The following is a 21151-nucleotide window of genomic DNA, read 5'->3' on the forward strand; positions in this document are numbered from 1 at the left end:
CTAATGAGTCTTTTGGAGCAAAAATTAATATAAGACCCAGTCTTATTTTACTATAACATAAGGCCCAATGTGGTATGATATGATATGATATATGATGCAATATAGTATAATATAATATATACCAGGTCTTATATTAATTATTGCTCCAAAAGATGCATTAGAGCCTATTGTCTGGCTAGGTCTTATTTTCGGGGAAACACACAGTATTGTACTGTTAGTAATATTAGATAATTGTCATTCCTTAGCTGTGTGAAATTGTGGCAGCTCTAAGTATTTTTTTCTCAGTAGGTAATCAGAGTTAAGATACTCATTTAAAAAAAAAAAGATACTCATTTTATGGCATTTATGTGTTCAGCAACACTTACATGGAAATGGCCTGTGTACGTTTTTATGCTTTAGAATCTGAGATCTATCTAATAGCATACTTATTATCGTATAGCTCAAATTACTAAATTTATTAGCATCCCAGCAAACTCTTGGTTCTAATGACTCCTCCAAAGCACTTTACATCTCTCTCTCTCTCTCTCTCCCCCCTCTTTCCCTGCCATGACAGACTATGGCTTTGTTGTCCCAAAGAGGGTCTGTCTGGTCACAGGAAGACACACTTGGAAATAGTGTGTGGGAATTGGGGAAAAAAATAATATTGCCTTTCAGTTCTGATAGCAGTGGGTTCCCAAGACCTTTGCCTGCTTGTCCTGTAAGCTTATATTTTCTTCTCTTGATCCTGTCCTGACATTGCTGCTCTTCAGTTCTTTCCTTCTCATGACTGAGAGGTAGTCTGTCTTGCTTCTCTTTACATCGTATAAAGATTGTATTCTTGTTATCTCGCTGAGCTTTTTGTTTTGTATAATCTTGCTTTTGTAATTCATTCTTTTTTTTTCTGTGATATAACTGTAGTATTCTTATATAGACTACCAGTCACTCCTCGGTTATTTCAACAAATATTCGTTGAGCGCCTGCTCTGTATGTAGCATTGTGCCTGGTGTTGAGTGGATACTACTAGTGCATGACTCAAAAAGATTGAGAATATATTTGGCTTTAAATGTGAGTGAGAATGTTTTGACTATTTAGTATATACTATGTGCTTGAATTATTTGAGGCTTCCTTTGATAAGTATGTCCTAATTTTGTTATTGTTAAAACTCCAAAAGTAAAGATCATACATTATCTCCATTTTGCCCACTCACAAGGACTATAGTAGATTCTCAGTAAATACTTACTGTTTAATACATTTCCATTTCCGTTTTAATTTTAACATATTTTCAATATTTTGAAACTTAGGTGACAACATGTTGACTGCTGTCTCCGTGGCCAGAGACTGTGGAATGATACTACCTCAGGATAAAGTTATTATTGCTGAAGCATTACCTCCAAAGGATGGGAAAGTTGCCAAGATAAATTGGCATTATGCAGACACCCTAACACAGTGCAGTAGTTCGTCTGCTATTGACTCCGAGGTAATGTCAGGATGAATTTTCCCTTTTGAAGCTTGCTAGTCTGAAAAAATAAAAAGTGGTGCATTAAAATACAATAAAACAAAAAGTAAACAAAAGCGGGGGCCTGGGCCATCTCTTCAGCGGTTCTGATTCATTAGACCCACGAATATCAGTGTTTAAATTGTGATAGTTAGCCAAAATTAAGCACAGTTTTAAAGTATAAGAATCCCAAAGATTTATTCTATTTTAAAAGTAGTGATAAATAATGCAGGTGGTTCATAATATTCAGTTCATGGATCATTTCAAATTAAAGCTGATATTTAGCCTTCATTAAGTTTTTTTCCCCCCAAATAAATATAGATAAGATTACCTTAAAGTTGAATTTTACTTTCAGTAAATGTTAAATTTTCAGTGTCTTGCGTAAAATATCAACTGAGAGAATTTAGTTTTGTATCAAATATATTTAAAGTAGGATTGTGTTACTTGATTTGGCTGCTTAAAATTGTTCCGGATGTCGTATACACAGGCAATTCCAATTAAATTGGTCCATGATAGCTTAGAGGATCTTCAGGTGACTCGTTATCATTTTGCAATGAATGGAAAATCATTTTCAGTGATATTGGAGCATTTTCAAGACCTTGTTCCTAAGGTTAGTGATTTGGGTTTATGAATGTGTTCACAATGAGTACATTGTAATAGTATTTTAAAGAAATTCATATTTTTTTCAGTTGATGTTGCATGGCACGGTGTTTGCTCGTATGGCACCCGATCAGAAGACACAATTAGTAGAAGCATTGCAAAATGTAGAGTAAGTATTGCTGTGTGTATGTGTGGATGTGTGTTTATGAATTGTAGTTTCATTTTCAAACCCAGAAAAGTAAGTCATATTTCATGTATATAAAATAAGTGATGCCTGTAAGTGTCTATTTAAAAGAGGCTTATGTGCTCATTTATTTAGCTAAAGTGAAATATTCACAATTTCTTTTCCAGTAATATCTGTGTTAGAGTTCATTCAGATCAGTTTGATAGAAGTTACTTTATAGTTTTCGTAAATAATTATGTTTCATGTTTTTAAGAGGTGAAATTAATAATTATGTTTCATGTTTTACTGATAGCCTTAAAAGTACGTGTACTAAAGACTTAACAGGCCCAAGTATTTTGCTCTGAAGTTTAGGAAATTGAGATGCCAAAATGATAAACTGATTTGCCCATCTTATGACAGAAGTAGGACAATAACCCAGATCATTTGACTTGTAGGCTGGTCCTATTTGCAATGCAATATATTTGTGGCTTATTGTAATGAAAAGATTCATTAGTTTTACTGGGGGAATCTTGGTCTGTTAGCTCCTCATAATACTGTATAGGAGAAAGCTTAAGTTAAATATTGTGTATTTTTAAGAAATTAATCCAAACTTTAACGCATTTTTTGTTTCTTAGTTACTTTGTTGGGATGTGTGGTGATGGTGCAAATGATTGTGGTGTAAGTATAATTTTTGTGATTTATAGTTCTTTTTCTAGCCTCAGTCACAGTCACAAAACTTAACGAGTCACCTTTTTCAAACTTTTAGGCTTTGAAGAGGGCGCATGGAGGCATTTCCTTATCAGAGCTCGAGGCTTCGGTGGCATCTCCTTTTACCTCCAAAACTCCTAGTATTTCCTGTGTGCCAAACCTTATCAGGTAGTGCACATTGAAAATGTTCCCATTATCTTTTTGTAGTTTGCGCTAATAATATAGGAAACAAATTATCATAGAAAGTGATATGAATTTGTTTTCATGGTATATTGGTATATTTGATATGTAACTTATTAGCTGTTGAATGTTGATGTTCAGCTAAGATATAATTGCAGTTTGGAGGAGGAGTTTAAAATGCCTTTATTCACATGACAACATTTGTTTTCACAGGGAAGGCCGTGCTGCTTTAATGACTTCCTTCTGTGTCTTTAAATTTATGGCTTTGTACAGCATTATACAGTACTCCAGTGTTACTCTACTGTATTCCGTGAGTACTGACATTGCTTACAGAGATGGCACTTAGTGTTAAGATATTTAAGTTAAGATTTGAGTATGTATGTTTGATTTTGAATGCTGCATCCATTAATTATGGAACTTACATAAGTAGCATCTGTAAATTTTTCTTTACCTTACTGTATTTTGAGTAACATTGAAAAATCTCGTTAATCTGGAATAGCATTTTCCTGAAGGCTGACCACTGTGGCTGAAGCCTTGTGAATAAAAGATGATTGCATTTGTTTTTTGCCTTTTGTGCAGATTGGACATCTTTCTTAGAACTCTTCAAATGTCAAGCTGTGACATATTTCAGAGTGGTACTTAACTTTGCTATACATTTACAGGAGAAGGCCAGAATGAGAAAAGATATTTCAGCAATAGTTTGTAGGGTGTTATGCATTTGGAGAAAAGGCTTAAACGGTGTCCATAGGTACTCCATCAGATTTTATACTTGAAGTGATCTCACTCTAGATTTATCTCTAAATGAACATTGGTAACATCCCAAGGAGTCTTTGTAAAACTATACCTTTTTGCCACTTGTAGAAAATATGAGGTGGGATGGTATTAGATATTAGGGAAGCTGCAAGATACTAATTTCCAAGAATGTTGAATATTGTAAGTAAAAGTTTATGTTTTCCTTTTGCCAAGAAACTTTTAAAAGGTTTTTATTGAATGAATTTTTAGGAGATGCCCATGCTCCTATGTTAATATACTAATATATTAAATTGAATGTTTGCTAATATATGTTATATTTCACTGATTTGAAAGACAAATGTATTTTACTTTTTAAGCAGGTCCAAGTGTCATTTTGAAGTTATTATTGGGGGGGGGACTAAAACAGGGGTAAATGATATAAAAATAGTTCCTGAAAACTAAGTATGTTTTTAAAATTACTTTTTTAGGTCTTAAGTAACCTAGGAGACTTCCAGTTCCTCTTCATTGATCTGGCAATCATTTTGGTAGTAGTATTCACAAGTGAGTATTTTGTTTTGTTATTGATTTCAAAGCAAATGAAATTCTGATGTGACTTATTAAACTTTGGTAAATTTACATCAACAATTGTAACACTGTACATACGTCTCCTGATTCCCTGTAAATATTCTTTTTTATTTCCAATCTCTTATATTTTGCCCCATTTGTTTTATTCTCTCTTCCCTCTTTTCTGAAATATTTGAGAATGTTTACGCGATCATACCCCATTGCTTCTGAATATTTTAGTATATATTGCCTAAACAAAACCATTCTTTTATATAATTAAACATTTATAAAGATCAGGAGGGGTGGCCGGATGGCTCAGTTGGGTAGAGCGCGAGCTCTCAACAACAAGATTGCTGGTTCAATTCCCGCATGAGATGGTGGGCTGTGCCACCTGCCACTAAAGACTGAAAGTGGCAACTGGACTTGGAGCTGAGCTGTTCCCTCCACAACTAGATTGAAGGACGACTTGGAGCTGATGGGCCCTGGAGAAACACAGTTCTCCAATATTCCCCAATAAAATTTAAAAAATAAATAAATAAATAAATAAATTCAAAAAATAAAAAGATCAGGAAATTGAACAATGTTATCTAATCCACAGCCCATATTCAAGTTTTGTCATGTGCCCTAATAATGCCCTTTATATCATATCTTTTCTTATAGTCCCCTAGCCCAAGATCTAATCCAGGCTCACAAATTTCATTTAATTATTCTCTCTCTTTAGTCTTCTTTAATATGGAATATTGCATCAGCCTTTTTTTGGGGCTTGTTGATGTTGACATTTATGAAAGAAGATAGACCAGTTATATGAGTTTGTCTGATGTATTCTCATTAGACTCAGGCTGTGAATTCTTGGCAGGAATATCACAGAAGTGATGCTGTGTCCTTCTAGGTCCATCATGTAAGGAGACACAGATGTTGAATTGTTCCAGTATTGGTGATATTAACATCAAAATAAATAATGATGGTAATGGGATATGACTCATTTAATCAAATAAAAATTTATAAATCCGTACTGGCAATAAATAGGTAGGTAGGTAGGTAGATAGGGAAGGGAAAGCTTTTCCTTACAGTAATATGCTAACTAATAAATATAGAATGAATGATGAACTTAGACCTTGGAAAGACGCTGGTCTTACTGACATTTTAGCCTGGATAAATCCTTGTGCTGTGCATTGTGGGATGCTTACCAGCGTCTCTGGCCTCTACCCAACTGGATTCCACTAACACTCCCCCAGTTGTAACAACCAAAAGTATCTCCAAACGTTTCCAAATGTTCCCTGGGGGACAAAAATCACATTAGTTGAGTGAGAATGAACTATTTCAACAGTCTTCAGTGGATGTTAAAACTAGTGAATGAACATTTGATGAGGAACAGGATTTTTACACAGTCTTAGTATACAAATTATTTATTCATTACAAAGAAAAAAATAGAAACTTTACAGTGGAGAAACTTGGTGGATACCATCTTAATAAACAGTCAAAGCCCTTTTTTATGTTACTGGTATGTTCATCTCTCTTCAAATCTTTGTTAATGTCTTAAGAGGAAGAAATAAATATGTATTATTTTAACTGTAGCTTTGCAATTAAAGATTCAGAAATAAATTCTTAGTTAAATATATAAGTATGGTAATTAATCTTAGTTTATATGCTCATATTTGGTATTCTTTTTACTTGTACTAGTGTTTCCTCTGAATTTTAATAGACTAATGTAAAAAGTGCTCCGTTGTCATTTTTAGAAAAGCCTAAATTGTTTACTTTAATAGATTATTTATGGACATCTGGCTTGATTTTTGGACATTTTTCATACTAAAGATTCGTTAGACAAAAACAAAATTTTTCAGTTCCTAAATGAATCTGATTATGTATCTTATAATGACAAATTAACGTAGATACAAACATTTCCTTTTTTTCTTTTTAACATAGTGAGTTTAAATCCTGCCTGGAAGGAACTTGTGGCACAAAGACCACCTTCAGGTCTTATATCGGGAGCTCTTCTCTTTTCCGTTTTGTCTCAGATCATCATCTGCATTGGGTTTCAATCTTTGGGGTTTTTTTGGGTCAAGCAGCAGCCTTGGTATGAAGTATGGCATCCACATTCAGAGTAAGTTGGTCAATCCATTTAAAAATCTGTGTAAAGTCTGTGTAACATAACATACATGTAAAAATAAGTAAAAATGTATATAAATGTTTTGCATGCAGCTTGATTAAACACTTAATAATTTGGCCTGTATTTGACTTTATATCATGATAACTCCTGTTTGTAGAAAGGTGGTCAGGCAAGATGTAGTAATCACTGCCGAGATGGGGACGTTGGACGAGTTTCTTAATTTGCTACTGAGCCTTGCTTTCCTCATCTGTAAAGTGAGAAAGCTGAAATTAATCACCAGGGTCTCGTCTAAACCCAGAATGTTGGTGCTTCTAACTTTTCTGACCCCAGCTTAAGAAATGACATTTTAAAATCTAAACAAAGATTTTTTTAAGTAATAAATGCTTATTTGTTTATGGGTAGAGTGTTCTTCAATCCACAAATTATGAGAACATTATTGTAATTAAACATACAAGCTATTCACTAAGGTAATTTGGTAGAATTAAAATCTTCATATGCAAACATTTGGTTTGCTTATTTGGGGAGAGTACTTGTCTTTAAAAGTTTTAGAAATTTAACATTACTGTTTGCCTATGTGTACATACAAATGCTGTGCATGAAAAGGAATAGTTCTCAAGAATCTTTCCAGAGCTTATTTGTAGCAGACTTAACATTTTGTTACCACTTAACTATGCTTATGGATGTTTTAGTAATGGCACTGGGGACTTCTCACACTTAGTTCTATATATGTTTGACAGTCCTGCCCACCTGGAGGTAGAGATGAGACAGCCAAAGCTAGAGAATATTGAGGGCCATCTCCGTGCCAAGTGCTTTGCTGAGTATTTACACAAGTCATCTTACTCATTCCCCACAGTAACCCTGTGATGGAGTAGGTGGTATCCACACGTACAGGTCAGCCCATGGGCTCAGAAATTAAATAATATTTCTTCAATTATAGCTAAAAAGTGGTACAGCTGAGGTCAAACCCAAGATCTGTTTTACCTTCACTATGCTAAAATGATTGTCAAAAATTCAAAAGTGAAAGGGGCTTATTAAAAGTGAGAGGGGTTTACTAATTAATGAAGTTTCTTCTAATTTTTTAACTGATTGGAATGTGACTAGAGAAAAAACCCTTAATACCCTTCTACCTGTTCCATATATTTTACCTTAATATTGTTGGATCTTTTGCCGTACACCTTATTTCTGTTCATGTTATAATAGTGATTCAAGGCAGTTAAGGTAAAGTTGGTTTCTTTTGGGAAATGGGTATTGTGTTTAGTAATATAAAATTTTTTTGTGTGTTTTAGTGCTTGTAATACAACAGGAAGCTTATATTGGAATTCTTCACATTTGTACAATGAAACCGAACTTGATCCACATAATATACAAAATTATGAAAATACCACAGTGTTTTTTATCTCCAGTTTTCAGTACCTCATAGTGGCAATTGCCTTTTCAAAAGGAAAACCCTTCAGGCAACCTTGCTACAAGAATTGTAAGTTTGGCATTTAATGTGATTTCCATCCTACTTCCCTTCTTTACAAATAATGTAAGAAGAGTACAGTTAAAACTGTCTTTCCAAAGTAAAATAGATCTTCACAAATAGAATAAACTTAGTGTTTCAGATGTTTACTGTCTTGTTTTTTTCTTATGGTAGGTGCCACCCTAACTTTAAAATTAAAGCCACCAGTTCTAAATATTCGTGGTTTTCACATCATTTTACTTCTGGCTCCAACTTTTATTTTTACAACTCATTGCAGAGAGAGTTAGAAACAGAAGCAAGAACAGAGGTTTCTCAATTGGAACAATGGGTGTTAAACATTCCTTCTGGGTGGTCTGCGCAGCACGAGCTGTCTAGTCTTCATTTTTTGACGCTGGTGCAGCCAGTATTCACCTGGAATTCTTCACATCTGTCACTGTTGCATACCACAGAAGGAGCTAGTAGAATAGAGACATGTACCTATGTAGACTTACCTGCCTATGGCAATAGGAGATAGCATTTTATTGATCAGAATTAGGGTTTCTGTATAAAAGCCAGTTACTATATATAAGTTGGCATTTTTTTTGAAAGTCGAGAATATACTAATCAATGTATGGAATAACTTAATTTTTTCTTCATATAGAAGAAAAACCAGATTTTGCAGTATCTTGGAGTGGAAAATGGTTATTTTTTTGCTATAGTTGTGTAGAAATGTCAGAGTTCAGCTGAGCAAAATGTTAGGTCACAGATTTTGGCATGTCATAGGAGTAACAACTACTAGAACCTCTGTCTCATGTTAGAGTTTACAACGCATTTTCACGTACCTTATTTATTCTTTACTTTTACCTAATGTGGTTTGTAGGGCAGGCTTTATTACTTTATACTCATATTTTAGATAGGTAAGACTATTCAAATATAAATATCAATAATATTGAAATCTGTCCTCCTTTTTTTTTTTAAGAACTATTTCCTATCTAACAAACAGAAACTATGTTACTGAGAATCATGTTAGAACCATGCTGAGGGACAAGTGCCTTCTATAGAAGATTATCACTATACTCCTAAGAGGGCTTCCTTTAATAATTAAAGTTATTGTAAGGTGAACTTAATAATTAACATTGATATACATGTTTTATTTTTGGCTTAATGTTTTTAAATTTCAAGGAAATAATTGAGCATGCCCAAGGGTAGCTAAAACATCCATCCAAAAGCAATGCTTTCTTTATATAAAGAAAACTGGTGTTCAGACTAGTTGGTAAGCAAGATAGCCACATCAGGAAAGTTATTTTTAGAGATGTAAGTAAATCCACCCTATCCATACTTCTCTAATTAGAGAGAGAGAGAGAGAGAGAGAGAGAGACTTTTGTTGCCTATTTTTAAAGTATATCTTTTATATTTATTATTATAAATAATATTTATTTATAAGTATATGTTATTTATTATCCCACTTAATTTCAAATCGACCTGAATAAATAATAAATTCAATTGTTTACCACTGGACTATTTTTTTTTTTAAAACGTGTATTAAAATTATATTTTAGCAGGAAAATAGCCACAAAACCTTTATCCTTACTTTAAGTAGCTTGTACATGTCTATCAGTAGATAAAAAAAAGTGCATGCTGTCATAAAACATGCCTCCCAGAAAATACAGTGGGAACAGTAAAGGCAACAGATGCATATTTTGCTAATTTTTGCATCATGTCTGTTTGTCATTGGAGTCCTCTAATCTTCGAATACAGTTGTTACAGATGAGTAAAGAAAGAAAAGTAGAAAAGAAAATAAGAAATGACAAAGTATAACTCTATAAAGTAATATACAATATAAAGTATAAATATAGAGGGAATGAGTGGGGAAAGATTAAGGCTTTACTAGAGCTGACAGCTTTTCATTTTCTCCTATAGAACAGACAGTTCACAGTTCTTTGTAGAACTTGCTAGTTGCCATTCTCTGTATTTAAACAATGTAATATATTAAATCTGTTTTGAGATTATTATTTTAAAAAATTAATCTCAATCTTAGGCATTTAAGTCATTCTCACTAGAGTTTTTTGCTGTCTTCTGGTTCAGTTGAATTCTGAATAAAACCTAATTTCAGTCTCTGGTTATCTATTTTCAACTTTAGCTTAGCGCAGTTATATTTTCTTGCTTGGCTGTGGTATCATTTCAAGGGCCATGATGATATGGACTAAATTCTTGCACTCTCGTTTAACTAGATGTGATTTTTGGCTTCAATTTTTGCTACAGTTTCTTACTTGATTTCTACAATTTACTGCTTGTGAAATCCATGTGCTTTCTCAGTCTGTGAAGGCATTATACTGAACTGCCAGTATCTGTCCTATTCCGGGCCTATGTGTCTTTTTCTTGTCCATCTGCTGTGCCTGAATGGATGGGAGCAGACACCTGGAGGCCTTGCAGGATAAGACAAGTAACTGAGTAAGGAAGGGGGAGAGGAATACTAAGACTAAATTTGTGGTTACGGTTAGAAGATCCCAGGTAGTATTTTTGAAGAAGGAACAAGAGAAGTACATATCAGAGCCATAAACGAGTATTGTGGGGTTTTTTGGGTTTTTTTTTTACTCTATGTAAGGTTTTATTTTTGAGTCACTTAACTAAGGGGGCTATGAAGGAAATCCTTTATGGTGCCTTATTTTGGTACCATATTCCCGAAAAAGGATCTGGTATCATTAACAAATCTGTGACTCCATAAGCTCGGACATATTTAATAATAACTTGAATTTACATATTACTTTGCATTTTAGGTACTTAAATCTACTCTTTCCTATGGGATCCTCATTATATCTTCGTTTTATATTAATAGTTAAAATAATTTTACTCTGAATGACTTATTTATGTTCATATAGCTTTGTGGCAGAATCTAAAACATAACCTAAGTCTCTAACTTAAGGACTTTCTGTCCTGGCCTCCAATCACCATCAACACAGTATTTGTTTTGATAACTGTCTTCTGGTGAAAAGTATTATAATAGTTGCACTTCAGTAGGATTACGAAGAAATCACTGACAATGCCAGGAGAATCCAGGAACTGAGAGCATAATCCACCAGAAACTCATACTTCTCTAAAATGAAAACCTGATTTTTCCATTCTGGTTGAAATCCTATTGGTCTTTTCATTTGGGTGGTTATAGAAATCTGCCAGCCATACACCTCCCCTATCAAATTTATTTGAATAGTGCCTGTTTTTCTCCCATGGCTAAACAAAGGAATGATTCAATTATTTTCTCCTTCACATGGAGATCTTGGCAGAGTTTTAGAGGTGTGATCAAAGAGGGTGGCTCCAGGAAGCAGACAGATGAAAATTTGAGAAACACTGTGGATAGAAGTAGATGTAAGAAGTTTCTGAGCCTGAGTAAATTTTTTTTTTTCTTCTGGCAACATGTCAGGAACTAGATTGCAAATCTATTTTTGCTTATAGTTGTGAAAATGCAATAGAATTTGAACAACGTTCAACATTGGCTGTTACTTCATTGAAACAAAACTTTTCCTGTCTCCACATCTCTCTGGCATTTGTATTCTGACCATTTCTTTTTGTCCTTTTTCTGAGTTTGTCTTCTTTTGTTTGTGTGTTTCTGTACTTCCAACTAGCACTTCTCAAACACTTTTTCTTTCACTGACCATAACAACTATTTGAATGACTATCTAACTTATGTATTATGAAACTATATATATATATGTATACATATATGTATATATGCCACATTATGTGTGGTATATATATCACATATATATATATATAAACATATATATATATATGTCATATATATATAGTGCCAAAAAAATGTATACACATTTTAAGAAAAGAAAACTTAAAATTTTAATAATATATACTGATAACAAAAGATGAATACAAGTCACGTCTGACTTATGCAATTGCAAGAGGTGCTCAAAGTGGTTACCATCAGCATCAAGACACTTCTGATTATGGCAATCTACTGCTTAAGCAGCGTTGACCCAAGTGTCCATTTGTATACATTTTTTTTGGCACCTCAGATATATACATATATGTATAATGTTGTTTTATAGAATAGTACATATTTGCCTATAGTTTTGAACTGACATTAACAAAGTTTATATTTACAAATGATTCCTACATTTAATAATAGTACTGAGACCCCTTGTTTACTGTCCATAAAATAGGATGTTAACTCCTTTATCCAATCTGAAGGCTTTATCATAAATTTTTGGTTATATGTGGTCTTAGTAAAGTTTGAGTTTGAAGCCGACCTCAAGTAGGAACTTGTAAATAAATATCCAGACTGAAGAAAAAAAGGAAAAAGAATTCGGTGCTATCACTATAACTGGGAAATTTCTGCACCTTGTAGCTCATTATATAAGGATATGCTTATATACATGCATGTGTGTGCATGTAATTAGTTAACAAAATGGCTATAAGCAGGTAGTTTTATTTTTGTAGTTGGGAAAGTGATACAAAGTACTGCTGGATGAGACGTACTATTTCTAGCTAGCACAGCAAGCCTTGGGGTAGCCCACATTTAAAATAATAGATCAATTCAGTTTCTAGGTTTTAGCTAACATTTTCTGTAGAAATATTTTAACAGGGGAAGTCAATGAAAACGTGGGATTCGCTTAACAGTAATATGTTTACATTTAACTTAGAATGCTTCTACTTAGGATTATAACATACCTAATACTGAGAATAAATGTTATTCAACATTTTTACAATCAATAATAATTGTCATTGCATACATGTTTAAATGATAATCTCATTTTGCCATACAGAGTGTATCTAGTCTCTTATTTGTGAATTACATATTGGCTTGATTGTCTTACAAAGTAGCTATCTATCTGGGAAAAATACAAATAAATGTCCATAAACGTCAATCTTTTTTTATAAATGCTGTTTGTTTTCACATCACGTAAATGAATCCTTCGGGCCTGAATGATGCCCATACTCTAGGAAATAACACCGAGCACATACTTTGTATACTTCACCAACCTAAATAGAAGCATTCAGTATTCAAAACCAAATTTAGGATTGACAGTATCGACAGTATACAAGTTGTTATTATATGCCTTTTTAGTTAAAGGAACTTCCTAATTTAATTGTTCTACTTTCTTTTTCAGATCTTTTTGTTGTGTCTGTGATTATTTTGTATGTTTTCATGTTATTCATCATGTTGCATCCAGTTGCCTCTATTGACCAGGTTCTTCAGGTAAGGCTTAAGCACATCAATTGTTACTAATTGTCTGAGGAGTGCTAGTACCTGGCACAGTAACAGCAAATGACACATTAGCATGATGTGATATTTACCAGCCAAATGAGACTTCGGGATGTTTGCTAGGGCTTCAGATCTATCCCTCTGCTCTTACATGGCACTGGAGAAAAAGACTAAGCTGTCCACATTTCTTTTTTCCAGGATATCCTTTCCGAATTTTCTAAGATGCAGTTCTGTTAACCCAAAGATGCCCTAAAAAGAATAAAGAACATAATTAAAACAGCAGCTTTTATTGATTTGTACCTGTTATTTTTCTTCCCTGTTTCTTCAGTCTTTGCTTCTGGTTCCATTTCCTTTTGTCTACAAACAAATGTCCCTTGATCTTTAAAAATAAAAAACTTCGATCCTGTTATTTGATCTGTCCCTTACCAGCCTACTTCTTGAGTAGTCTGTACATGCTGCCTCTTCTTCACTGTGCTTTGACTTCTCCCTACTTTTTTTCATTAAAACCTTTATGAATGATGAAATACTTGTTGTCTACAAAAGAATATGCACGCATATTTAAGTTAAGCATAATGGTAATAAAATAGCACCCATGAATCTATCATTAGATCTAGAAACGCAGCTTTACCAACACCAGTAAGGCACTATCATGTACCTTTCTCCAAGTGCCTTGATGGAACCACCATTCTAATTTTTTACCTCATTGTCTTGCTTTTCATTATAAACTTACCTGTATGAAGTCATAAAAGATAGTTTTTCTTGCTTGTGAGCTTTATGAAAATAATATCTTACTATCTGTATTTTCTGTGACTTGCTTTTTGCCATCAGCATTGTTTCTAAGATTCATCCGTGTTGGTACATGCATTTCATTTTCACTGCTATATAGTATTCCACTATAGGATTATACTATAATTCATTTCTCCATTCTCCATTGGTAAATAGTTGGATTATTTATCATCTTTTCCTGTATTAACAGAGCTATTGCAAACATTTCTTGAACATGTCTCTTAGTGTGTGGGAATGAGTAATGGTGAACCAAAGAGTGGGGTGGGGATGGTCCATCCCAGGTACAGGCAACATTTATTATGTATTTATTGCTGCAAATATAGCAGTAAAGCCCACTGAAAGTCCATCTGCTTTTAAATACCACCACGTGCTGGGAATTCTAAACAATTGTCAATGATAAAATACTACTTCCACTATTATCCGCTTTACCTTGATATACCACTAGGGGCAAAGGGGTCCCCTGATGTAGTCTAGTTTAAATTTGAGCATGTACTCTTCAGCTTTTTCAGATGTGCCAAGTTATTTTCGAAAGTTATTGTACCAATTTATACTTTCATCAGTGTATGAGATTCATTGTTACACATCATTGCCTACACTTGTCTAGTGGGTAAAAAAATGATATATCATGATGGTTTTAATTTGCAAATTATATTAATTTTGAATTGTTAGTAGGGTTGAGCATTTTACATATGTTTATTGACCGTTTTTATTTCCTCTGTGATTTGACTATTCATGTTTTTTGCCCATTTTTTCTGTTAGGTTGTTGTCTTTTTGTTTTCCTCATGAATACCCATTTATTTCAGCATTATTTTTTGAATAGTCTCATCTTTTCCCACTGATCCTTTCGTGGTGATACCTCTGTGCTCTCAGTTTTCCATGTATATAACCACTGACCTGATAGGGGCTCCGTATTTTCTTCTTTAATTCTTTTATCTTTCTTTGCGCCAGTATCACACTGTCCAGGTTACCATGACTTTATAAGAAATCTTGGTGTGTGGTTGGGCAGGGCCCCTGTCCTTAACCTCACAGAGTTGTTCATCGTGATCTTTTTGTACGTTCTGAAGCTTTTCCTCCTCCATATAAATTTTAACTTTAACTTGTCAAGTACCAGGAAAAGCCCTCTCAGAATTTTTATTAGAATTGCATGGGGTTTATAAATAAATTTGAGAGAGAATTGATTTAGTCTCCCTTTCCATGAACAATATTATCTTTTTCCATTTTTTAGGTCTTCTTGATTATCTCTAAAATCTAACAGTTTTCTCCCTGAAGGTTTCTATACAAGTTTTTGTTAGATTTTTTTTTTTCTGGAGTATCATAGTTTTTGTTCCTCTGATAAGTATCTATTTAAGATCACATTTTCTAATTCTTTTATGCTGGTGTAAACAGTACAGTTATCCTGGATATTTATCTCATATTCAGCAGCCTTGTTGAAATTTATTCTCACAATTTTTAGATTCTGTAGGATTTTCTGTTTTAGACACTCATCTACAAATAATAACAAACATTTTGTTTCTGACATTTCAGTACTTGCCTTGTATGTATTTTTCATGTATTAATGTCAGTTGTAATGGTAGTGCTAGGCTTGTCTTGTTCCTGACTCTAAAGGGAAGTTCACCATTGAACATATTGTGGGCTGTAGGTTTCTAGTATAAACTCTATGTCAGGTTGAAGAAGCTTCTCTCTATAGTGTTGTTAACATAAATAGGTGTTTAATTTTATCTAATGCTTTTTGTACAGCTATTGAAATGATCACCCAGTTTTTCTCCCTGGAGAATGTGGTGAATTAGAGTTGACTGGTATTCAAATGTTAAACTAACATTGCCTTTCTAGAATAAATGCAATTTGGTCATGATGCTTTTTTTTTTAATATATTCTCTGGATTTGGCTTGGTATGATTTTGTTGAGGATTTTTGCTTCTGGTTGCATGAGTGAGAGCAGACTTAAGTTTTTTTTCTTGTATGTTATTAAGAGGTTTGCGTATCAAAGTTAGATGAACTTTATGGAATGAGTATTCTATTTCATGGACTTTTCTATAATTTAACTAATCCCCCTTGAATCGGTATTTAGGTTGTTTCCAGTGTTTTGCTGTTATAAAAAATGCTATATTGCAGGTTCTTTCACAATTCATTAAGACGGACAAATGTATATTTAGAGGTCAAATGTGCACAAGTGGAATTGTTTGGTCAAAGGGTATCTAGAATTTTAATTTTTTAGAAATACTGTGTTATTGAACTTTGAAGAGGTTGACAGTTTATAATCTTAACCAGCAGTGTATGGGTGTGTCTGCTTCCCCACATGCTTCATTGAGAGATTTAGATAAGCACTAAGCAAAAGAAAAAATAAAAACACACATTTCCTGCCACATGTGTCTTCTGCTTCACAGTCAAGTTATTTCTTGAAAGAATGCTGCTCCTGCACACTCATCAGCTAGTCTGGATCCTAACACCTGCCAGTCTAGTGAAACTGCCCTTGCCAAGGCAATTACCAACCTTCTTAAGTCCAGTGGATTTGACCCCTTAATTTTTTTTCAGTCTTGTCTCCTCAGCAGTATTTGACAAGTTAGTTAAGCCATCATTCTTGAGATTTTTCCGCTTCAATTTTGTGATGCTTTGCTCTCTTGTGATTTTTTTTCCTCTACTTGTGTGACTCCTCATTCCCCATTGTGGTTCCAAACCCTCTACCTGTTCCTCAAATGTTAGTGTTCCACACATTTCTCTAATTGTCCTTCATCTTACTCTATACATTCTGGTGACCTCATCGATAGCCATCTATGTATAGAGGACGCCCAACTTTATACTCGTAGCCTAGCTCTCAAAACTGAGCTGTGGACCATGTATCCACTGATACACTGAATATTACCTGAACGATTCACCTATCAGTTCCTTCATTCAACATTTTTAAAACTAAGCTCATTGAAAAACAAACAAACAAACAAAAAAACCTATGTTCATTGTGTTCTCCCTGAGCCCTGCTTTGTCTCTTTCCTGGTACCACCATTTATCCAAGTCAGAAGTGTGTAAATGTGTCCTTGTCTGTTCTATCTATTTTTATAGCTAGTCTGTGGCTAGATTTTGTTTTCTTATTCTGAATCTCTCTTTTTACTCCAATCTCATTTATCACCTAGAAGGAAACTATCGTTTCCTTACTCGCAACGCTTACGACACCAAATATGTGGGGATTGTTCCTACATCAGCCAATTTTCCAACTCTCCGACACCAACCAGGTATCTTGAAATTCAGTTCTGACACTAACTACCTGGAGTTAGTATAGACCCTGTAGGTTAAGGGCTTAGTCCCACAAGACTATCCCACAGCTTCAGACACCAATTGCAAGTCCCAGGTTGTCACCTGTACTTGTGACCAACCAGCTGTAAATTGGTTCCCACAATCCCTTTCTCAGGTTTGATCATTTGATTTAATGGCTCAAAGAACTAAAGGAAACACTTATGTTTACTGGTTGATTATAAGGAGTATAATAAAGGTACAGATGAAGAGGTACATAGGCTGAGGTCCGGAAGGGTCCAGAGCACAGGAGCTTCTGTCCCTGTGGAGCTGGGATGCACCACTCTCCCAACACATACCTAGATGTGTTGACCAACCCGGAAGCTCTCCAAACCCTGTACCGTAGTTCAGGGATTTTTTAATGGAGGCTTCATCTCATAGGCATGATCAATTATTAACTCAGTCTCCAGCTCCTCTCCCTCCCTGGACGACGGGGTAGTGGAGCTGAAAGTTCCAAGCTTCTAATCATGGCTTTGTCTTTCTGGTGAGCAGCCCCCATCCTGAGGCTATCCAGGAGCCCACCCAGAGTGGCCTCATTAGAACAAAAAGCACTCCTGATACCCAGAAATGCCAGGGGATTCAGAAGCTCTGTAAGACACTCCTATCACCTCCATCACTCAGGAAATAACAAGTTTTAAGAGCTCTGTGTCAGGACCCAGGGACAGAGACCAAATATAAATTTTTTATTATGCCACCCACCACTCTAGTTCAGGCTGCCATTGTCTTTTTCCTGGATCACTAGAGCACTCTTCACCCCTCAAATCCTTCTTGCTGCAGTCATACTTGTTTTTCTAAAACATTGGATCATATCACTCCTCGGCACCTAGCACCGTATTTTAGGTACTCAGTAAATCATTTGCTGATTAAAAGGATAAATGCATGAATGGGATATTTTTGTTGTTGTTTTGTAGGCCTTAGAAATTAATGACAGATTTTAAAGTGAAAACAGATTGTGTTTCTTAAGTTGATCTGTATAGTTCTTTTATGAATTTGTTTTTATAACAGTATAGTTTTGAGTAATATTAGATCAGTATCTGTCTGCCTCATTGTTTAAAGATAGGATTTTATTTCAAAAATAGGGACTTGTTAGAAAAAATGGTCTAGTAGAGCATGGGCTATTGAATCTGAGTGAATAGGATTTGATTGTAAGCTCAACCACTTCAGTAATTTTTTAACCTCAACTTACACTTTGAGTGTTATTATTCAAAAAGTGGATAAAATATCTACTACCTTGTGGCGCTGTTGGAGATTGAGTAGGTAATCTTTATGAGGTGTTTGGTACATAATAGGAATTCAATATATTTGGAAGTTAAGATATCGTGCTGTAAATACCAACCGCATTCTACGGTGTTCACGTGATCGTTTTTGTCTTGCAGGTAGTGTGTGTCCCGAATCAGTGGCGTGTAACTATGCTCATCATTGTTCTCGTCAATGCCCTTGTGTCTGTCCTGGTGGAGGTAAGCACGTCAGATGATCTCATGACTACCTTGCTGCTTTGGGATTCTGGCAATTTAATGGTAATGGGGGAAGAGGACAGGTTATATGATGGAAGCCCTCACAGTTTCAGGTTCATTTTAGTTCATTTAGCCTTTTCTTCTGACGTTTTCCCTTAACTGGTAGTAGTCATATTAAGGGGTATAACTTAGTTGCACTCATACAGGTAGGAAAAAATAAGCAGTGAGAAAGCAAAAATTAGTGATTAATAGAAAGAAGATTGGTGCTCAGGCGGCCCACAATATCATAAATATTAAGATGTTTTTTGAGAGTATAAAATAATGACCATTAGGAACTTACCCAATCTTAGCATTGATTACTGGAACTTCCTCCTTGCTTTTTGCTTTTAAGTTCCCTCTGGAGGTCTTACGTACTCTTTGATCCAGTGTGTATTATATAATTACTTTTCTATTAGGATTGCCTTTAGGTCAGCTTCCATAAAAGGTGTTACTAAGTTTCTCATGTGCTGCTTATCAGTATAATTTTGTCTGTTCTCAGAACTACTATAATTCACTCCTACAATAACAATTTATGAAATGGAAGAAAGAGATACAGTTGTGATTTATAAGTTAAGGGTTTCATAAGGCAGGATTTTTAATTGAAATTAGGTAATTTGTGAAGTGCATACTTTAGTGGTAATAGTTTTAGACTTAGAAATTATGCTTAATTTGTTATCTTTCAAAAAGATGACTTTTGGTCTTTAAATTGGGCCATAGTGGGCAGTGTGGATATTATGGTACTGGTGCTGATCTTTCTAAGTTGCCCAATGGAGTGTATTTTTTCTATTTTGTGGATAATAGAAAGCAAATCCAAGATATGTATTTTAAAAGCTTTTTTTTCTATAGTATAAGTTCATCTTTTCACTCAAATGTTTAAGATAAAAAAATTAAAAAACAAAAACAAAAACAAGACTTTTTTAGGGGATCTTTTCGTAATCCCTCATAATTTATTATTCTTCCTCACTGTCAAAAGAATTATTTGTGTTGGACTCTGATGAAATCATACTCATTTATAGATATAGCTATATATAGATATAGAATTAATTTTATGTATTAATTAAATGGAAATAACTCATCGTTAAGACTTAAGATTATAGACATTATTTTAATATGGGAAAGATCCGAGGATTCATATATAAGTCATATTTTGTGGAAAATTTAGAGGTCCCTTTTTATCAAGAATTTTATGATTTATATTTGTCACAAAAGTCCCGTTATTCTTTGTCATTTTGCAATATTAACTGAAATTCTCTATGTGAAAATCAAATCATGTTTTTCACTAATGATTCAGCATTGTGTGATCTTTTTAAATGTGCACATTAATAAAGAATGACTTAGTCCTTTTTAATTCTTAACTCACTGGACTATCTCTCAGAACTTCTGCCTTGACATGGTCCTTTGGAAAGTTGTGTTCAGTCGAGACAAACAAGGAGAATATCGCTTCACCACCACACAGCCACCACAGGTTGGAAATCAGCACTTACTCTTGATTCTTCACATATATCTAGGCTCATTCAGTTGTGTACTCTGCGTTCTGTAGAGTGTTGTTCTATTGTGTGTTGCTTCAACCTTTTCCCTTATGCCTGGCATTTCATTTCTTATAAGGAGTCCTAGAAAAGTCATGGCAAACCTTTGTTACAGGCTTTTCAGGACTTCAGAAATTTCATAAGTCTTTTCCATTCCATTCCTTATTTTGTGTGTGTGTGTAAAGTTCTTGTCTTCAGTGGTGAGAGTTAAAAAATGTTTCCATTTCCGTCTGGCTTAAATTTTATGTTTTTGGTTTTCATGAGTCCCTTTAGAAGCTAAATGAGATTCATGTGAACAGAGTTACGAAATGGGAATTATTTCTTCATGAATCAGAGTCCAAAGGTCAAAATTTTGAGGAATTATTTCTGATGTCTTGTTATTGTGCCTTAATTTGGGGCGGCTGTTTGGCTTTCTTCAACATATGCCTCTAATCATTCCGAAAAATTTTCAGAGTGACAGTGCTCGTTTTTGTACAAACCATGGCTTAGGATTATTGGCTTTTTGGATCCATTAAGTAGCCTATTATTTGAAAGATATGCAAGCTCTGTGATAAAAAGAGAAGAGAATCACATGAATAAAACCCATTTCCCGGTGTTACGATGTTGAAGTATAGTTTTTAATAGGAAATACAGGTTAGTCTTATTTTTTAAACCAGTGCCATTCATTGGATTACATACTACAGCTTTTTGGGTACAGAGAACTTGACAATACAAAGACTCACCCCTTCATTATCTTACCCATGTGTTTAGGTGGGTGATGTGGTCTAAATCTTTTACTAAAGATATCTAAATCTAAATTGTTTCCTCATCCTGAGCCACAAGGAAGCTTGTAGGGTTCAAGAGGATTCCCTGGCATTGCTGAGTTGGGATGCTCACTTATT

At 34.4% G+C, this 21151-nt stretch overlaps 1 protein-coding gene across 5 annotated transcripts in view; it reads left to right on the forward strand.

Annotated features, from left to right (window-relative positions):
• Window positions 1-21151, forward strand: part of ATP13A3 (ATPase 13A3) — a 78684-nt gene that overhangs the window by 48601 nt on the left and 8932 nt on the right. For 4 of the 5 annotated variants that reach the window (XM_033129210.1, XM_033129220.1, XM_033129223.1 and 1 more), the window contains 12 exons: window positions 1281-1456; window positions 1962-2084; window positions 2164-2243; window positions 2873-2915; window positions 3004-3113; window positions 3339-3435; window positions 4346-4418; window positions 6345-6522; window positions 7815-8002; window positions 13090-13178; window positions 18628-18708; window positions 20120-20209. In XM_033129210.1, the coding sequence (XP_032985101.1) occupies window positions 1281-1456; window positions 1962-2084; window positions 2164-2243; window positions 2873-2915; window positions 3004-3113; window positions 3339-3435; window positions 4346-4418; window positions 6345-6522; window positions 7815-8002; window positions 13090-13178; window positions 18628-18708; window positions 20120-20209 (1328 nt within the window). The remainder of the gene's footprint in view (window positions 1-1280; window positions 1457-1961; window positions 2085-2163; window positions 2244-2872; window positions 2916-3003; window positions 3114-3338; window positions 3436-4345; window positions 4419-6344; window positions 6523-7814; window positions 8003-13089; window positions 13179-18627; window positions 18709-20119; window positions 20210-21151) is intronic. The other variant, XM_033129227.1, reaches the window with a different exon arrangement.

The sequence above is a fragment of the Rhinolophus ferrumequinum genome, chromosome 2 (genome assembly GCF_004115265.2).
Source record: "Rhinolophus ferrumequinum isolate MPI-CBG mRhiFer1 chromosome 2, mRhiFer1_v1.p, whole genome shotgun sequence".
Classification (NCBI taxonomy): domain Eukaryota; kingdom Metazoa; phylum Chordata; class Mammalia; order Chiroptera; family Rhinolophidae; genus Rhinolophus; species Rhinolophus ferrumequinum.